This window comes from Cynara cardunculus (assembly GCF_001531365.2).
Source record: "Cynara cardunculus var. scolymus isolate 2C chromosome LG 17, CcrdV1, whole genome shotgun sequence".
In the NCBI taxonomy this organism is placed as follows: domain Eukaryota; kingdom Viridiplantae; phylum Streptophyta; class Magnoliopsida; order Asterales; family Asteraceae; genus Cynara; species Cynara cardunculus.
Genome location: NC_037544.1, coordinates 36084338 through 36090170, shown reverse-complemented (window position 1 = coordinate 36090170; position 5833 = coordinate 36084338). Strand labels below are relative to the sequence as shown.

Below are 5833 nucleotides of genomic sequence, written 5' to 3'. Positions count from 1 at the left end.
AAAATGACCACTTTTTAAAACTTTTTTATAAAATGACCATCAAAATCCCCTTGGAGGGCGATTTTGACTATAAGGTACGGAGTCCCACGTGTATACCATTTGGTGGACAAAAAACAGATAGTATATCTGAAAATGGGCAAATCGCTCTCAAAAACTGAAAATCGTCCCATGTGGGCGATTTTGACCTCTATTTCGTCTTCTAGTGAAGACAACTTATGACGCGACGATTTAATACATCAATGACGATTTGACGAGACATCGGAAGGTATTTTCATTGGTATTTTGTTTTTTTTATGACCAAATGTAATATATATAAATCTTGTAGCATTCTTTATAAAACTGTAGTGATCAAAACATTTCTACTTTCACAACCATTAACCCGTTACTTTGAACATACATGAAACCATTATCACTTTGACGTGATTTCATATTTGTGTTAAGGGTTGTGAAGGTAGATTGTGTTTAAGGTTAAGGGTTGTAAGAGTAGAAGTGTTTGGATTGCTACAATTTTATAGTGAATACTACAAGATTGATATATATATATATACACACACACACACACACACACACTACATTTGGTCCTAAAAAAACAAAATACAAATGAAAATCTTCCCCAATGTCTCGTCAAATCGTCATTGATATGTTAAATCGTTGCGTCATGACTTATCTTCACTATAAGATAGAATAGAGGTCAAAATCCCCCCATGGCGATTTGGACGAAATGAGGGTGATTTCATAGATATATCAGATATAATATTCAATTTGTGTTTCCCAAATAATATACATGTGGGACCTATTCATACTTTATAGTCAAAACCGCCCTCCAGAGGCGATTTTGATGGCCATTTTGTGAAAAATCTCTGAAAAACGGTCATTTTGTTAGCGTACAGTGTATCAATAATAATTTTTGAGTAATTTCTCTAACTTCTGACTCCAAAATTTTGTAAATCTGATTTGATATATCATATTGGAATACTGTCTTATATGACTCTCGTTTTAAAGACAATTTATAATAAAACAGGTTTTGGTAAGAGTATGATGACATGAAAATTACTATTTGTGTAAAAAAAAGTTATATTACACGCAGATACAATGTACGATGTTACATTTATTTTGGTGGTTTGTGGACATTAATTGATAAATTCAATTTTTGACATTATCTTTCTTGTGGGACCAATATCAATAACCATTTTTTTATTTAAAACTAGAAAAATACTCGTGCAATATAGTGAGATACATCTTGATTTTAATGTTTTATTTTATATTTTGGCTTTATCGATGTTATAATGCGATTTATGTGGTTTTGAAAAAAATTAAATGTTTTTATTTTTAAATGAAATATTATAATTTTTTTTAAAAATAAGCGAAATTAGTATTAAATCAACTATTTAAAAGTCCTATTTTTTTACGTAACTTATTTAATTTATTCTTTTTTATAATTTAATTTAAGTTTAATTATGAAATTATTTATTTTTGGTTTAGTATTATTATAATTATATTTTAGATTTTTTATATTTTAAAATGAGATGTTTATCCTGTATTTGATTATGTTTATATGCAGTTAGTTACACGAATTCAGATATAGAGCTTTAATAAGTTGTACTCATGCACAATCTACTTGCAATTCTTGAGTTATAAGTGATCTCGACCATTCATATTGTTTATTGATGCATATTACTTAAAATTCAAGATTACAAGTAAATTGTGCATAAGTACAACTTATTAAAGCTCTATGTTTAAATTCGTGTAACTAACTTCAGATAAACATAATCAAATAAGTGATCTCATTTCAAAATATAAAAAATCTAAAATATAATTAGGATAATTATCGAGTTCTAACAGAATACTTAATTATTATTTTTATAAAAAATATATATTATTAAACATAAATTAAGTTACTTTGTTATGATAAATTAAATTTTAATAAAATTTTTGAATTAAAAAAATTACACAAACAAGAACTTTTAAATAGTTTTGATATTAATATTGATATATTTTTTGCCAATTTTATATGATATTTATAAATTTATATTTTATTAAAAAATAAACGCATTATAACTTTCTTAAAATCACATAAAATCGTATTATATCGACGTAGATAAAAAAACAAAACAAAACATTGAAATCGAAATGTGTCTCAATGCATTGCAAGAGTACCATTCTAGTTATAATAAAAATTGAATTAAATAAATTACACAAAAAAACAAGAACTATTAAATAGTTAATTTGATACTAATAACGGTTTATTTTTTTAATTTTTATGCTATTTTCAAATTTATATTTCATTCAAAAAATAAAAACATTATTATTTTCTCAAAACCACATAAAATCATATTATATCGATAAAGACAGAATAAAAACTAAACATTAAAATCGATATTTATCTCACTGCATTGCACGAGTTTCCCTTCTAATATATATATATATATATATATATATAGGATATAGATATATATAGAATATATTTCAAACGCAACCATGTTCATTTGTATAACCAATGCAACCCGATTAATTGAGATACCAATGAAAATGATGAGAGTTCATTATTATAATTTGAATATTTATGGAAGATGACTAGAGTTCATTAATTATGATTAATACTTTATATTAAGAAACAATCAAATTTTTTATAAAATCACATATTTATCAAATTAAATGAACGATTAAAATTGAGTTGTATTGGTTATACAAATATAAAAAATTATATAATAACTCATATATATATGTATATATATATCAGTATCTTTATTTATACAACATTCATAAATAAATGAGGTCGACAAAACATGTATATCAATACAAATTTTGGTTCAAAAGGCAGTGCCTCCACATCACAAAAGCGAATAAAACATGTAGAAAAATCGAAATTTTCGTGTGGACCCCACTTTTGCAGCATGACATTTGCACTATATAAACCCATCGATCGACCTTTAGCGTCCGCAGAAGCCTTAACGAATTCTATCCGATTTCCTTTCAACTAACCCCTCTTTCTCTCTCTCTCTCTCTCTCTCTCTCTCTCTCTCACATACTTCATGGATACTTATTCCTACTTATTCCGATCGTCGACGGATTATCGCCGGCAAATTCGCCGGAAAGCTACTTTCCAGAAGCGGTGTTTGACCATGGCGAAGCAGGAGAGAACCAGATTCTACATACTCCGACGGTGCGTTTCTATGCTCTTGTGTTGGAACAATCATTCCGTTTCTGATTGATCATGTTAGCAATCGGATTAGTAAAGATACAGAAGATTTTGATATTTTCGATGTGAATTATGAGCTCTTCCGTTTATGGCGGTGATTGGCGGAATTGAAGGTGATTTCACGCAACCGGTGGAGGTTGAAGGAAAGTTCTAGAGTTTAAGGACCGTACAAAGGGAGATTTGAGTACTAGCGGTGGCGGCTAGAGGTGGAGAACGAGTCAGGTTAACAGAGGAAGATATGAATTGTTACTGTATCGAAGAATTTTGGATATTTACAGTCGGTTAAGAAAAATTATGATTGTTTATCTCCGATTACATAAACCAGAAGACGATTCTTCTTCTCAAATTTCAAGCAGCAACGATGAGATGAACTTGTTTTCCATACAACAATCGTCTCGTCGTTGCTGTTTATGCAACAATCAACGTTGATGACCTCTGTTCATAATCCTGGAAGCATGATCGATTGGCTTAGATTTCGTGTTTTGCCTGACGATCAAGCTCAAGGATCCGAGTTTTGATAACGGACATGTCCGATTTATCAAATTCAACCGTTGTTCCTCAAAATTAATCATGATTCTGTTTGATTTTGTTATTTCATAATGAAAAGATCGAATACTTCAATCCATATTCAAGTATATCCATAAGATTAGATGATGCATATAATAGAAACTATTGAATTAAATCGTTGATTTTATCAACTCTGTTGTCGTGAAATAATAAATCTACGGCTGAATTTTCATATTATTCTAGTGATAATCATTAAATGTCAACTCTATTTTTTGGGGTTGTCATTTGGTTGGTAGGTTAGCCTTGAAATGGATCAGGAAAAATAAAGACTTCGATATCCAAATCAATGGTGGTCATTCATGGCAAGCCAAACCAAATCGTAAGTACGGGTACTAAGAGTTATTATATGATGTCGAAGTCGACCTTCTTCTCATAGCTCTTTAAATTATGAAACTATTAAAAATCAGTGTATCATTTGTTGTTTTATATGATTTTTTTAATATATGGTTAGAATTTAATATAATAATTAACATATATTTGTTTCACATGTATTCGGTTCATAACATGAACCTTTTTGACGTGCTTATAAAACAAAAAATACACATAAAAGAATTTAATATTGTGAAACAAATATATATGTTAATCAATACATTAAATATTATATTTAAATTAAATGAGCGATATTCAAGATGTAGAACCAAACGAACTAGGTGCTTGTTTGTTAGTATATTAGTTAGCTTAATGAAACTCACAACTTATTTGGTTAATTGTATATGACTATTTGACACTTGACAATGATGTAATGATATAGAAAATGACTTATTCATTAAGCTTCTAGGAAATAACTCAATGTAAAAAACCAAGTCTTTTTCCAAACCTAGTCATTCCAATTGAAAAACAAGTTTATTTCATCTATGAGAAAACTCTCCTACAAAAAAAAAAAAAATCAAGTTATATAACAAGTTAATCCATATATAGCGCTTTACCCATCTATGAGTTAATGGAAAACCACTCAAACAATCCCAAGGGGCCGTTTACCAAATACTTACCCGGTAAGCGCTTACTGGTGAAATTTAACACTATCATTTACTTACCGGGTAGGATTTTAGTCCACTAAAACGATGTCGTATGTAACAATTTACCTGGTAAGCGCTTACCGTGGTAAGAATCGTCGTCTTCACTTACCTGGTAAGACTCTTGGTACTTGTCTCGCACTTACCGGGTAAGATTCTTGGTCCCTACCATATTCATCCGGTAAGGTAATGTGACTTGGTGTTCACTTACTCAAGTAAGCGTTTGGTAAACGGCCCCCAAGTCTACTATAAAGAGAGCCCAAATCCTCAAAACAAACAAAGGACTAAACAAAACGGGATCGAAAAACACAACACCCAAACAACAGGAGAACACCCACAAAAATGCATCAACCGGAAGACGAAAGTCAATACCGCAACCAAAAGACAATCCAGACAAGAAATCCCGACAACGCTCCAAACACGTCATGTAATTCTTTTAGGAAATTTTGCTAGAAAATTTAATAAACTCAACGAGGGTTAAAGATCTTTCAAGCGGAGTCGTATTACTCGGGCTACAATTAGATTTATTTATGGTTAAGTTCGAGACTCGTACCATCAATTTTGAGTTATAAAAGAGAAATGATAATTAAATACCGACAGTGAATTTTATTTATTGCCGGAACAAGAAATTGGGAAAAAAAAAAACATGGTTCAAACATTTTCTCTGAAAAATAAATCTCGAAACCTTTTCGATACAAACCGATCGTTCCCAAATCGTAGCAACATATATTTTAATTTACGTAACGTGAGATTAACATGACGTTTTTACCCACATTTACTAGCGATAACATACAACATTCCAAGACTTTGAGGTGTGATGAAGGGCAGATTCATGTATAGCCACCCGAGGGTGGGGACCACTCTATCGTCTTGACTTGATGGATTTTTTTACGAGTCTTAAATGTACATCCACTTTAATTCGATGTGTGCTTCTCCAAATTACGAAAAGCACTCGATTGCTGTAGAATACTGCTTAGGGGATAACTCTTTAGCAATAAGGTCACAGGTTCGAGTCCGCCCCAAAGCTATTGTGGATTTTTCCATCTATTTTTCA

At 30.6% G+C, this 5833-nt stretch overlaps 1 protein-coding gene across 1 annotated transcript; it reads left to right on the top strand.

Annotated features, from left to right (window-relative positions):
- Positions 1 to 2973: 2973 nt before the first annotated feature.
- LOC112500374 lies at positions 2974 to 3823 on the top strand. The gene has a single exon (XM_025103858.1). The coding sequence runs from the start codon at positions 3033 to 3035 to the stop codon at positions 3210 to 3212; it is 180 nt and encodes a 59-aa protein (XP_024959626.1). The 5' UTR covers positions 2974 to 3032; the 3' UTR covers positions 3213 to 3823.
- Positions 3824 to 5833: the final 2010 nt, after the last annotated feature.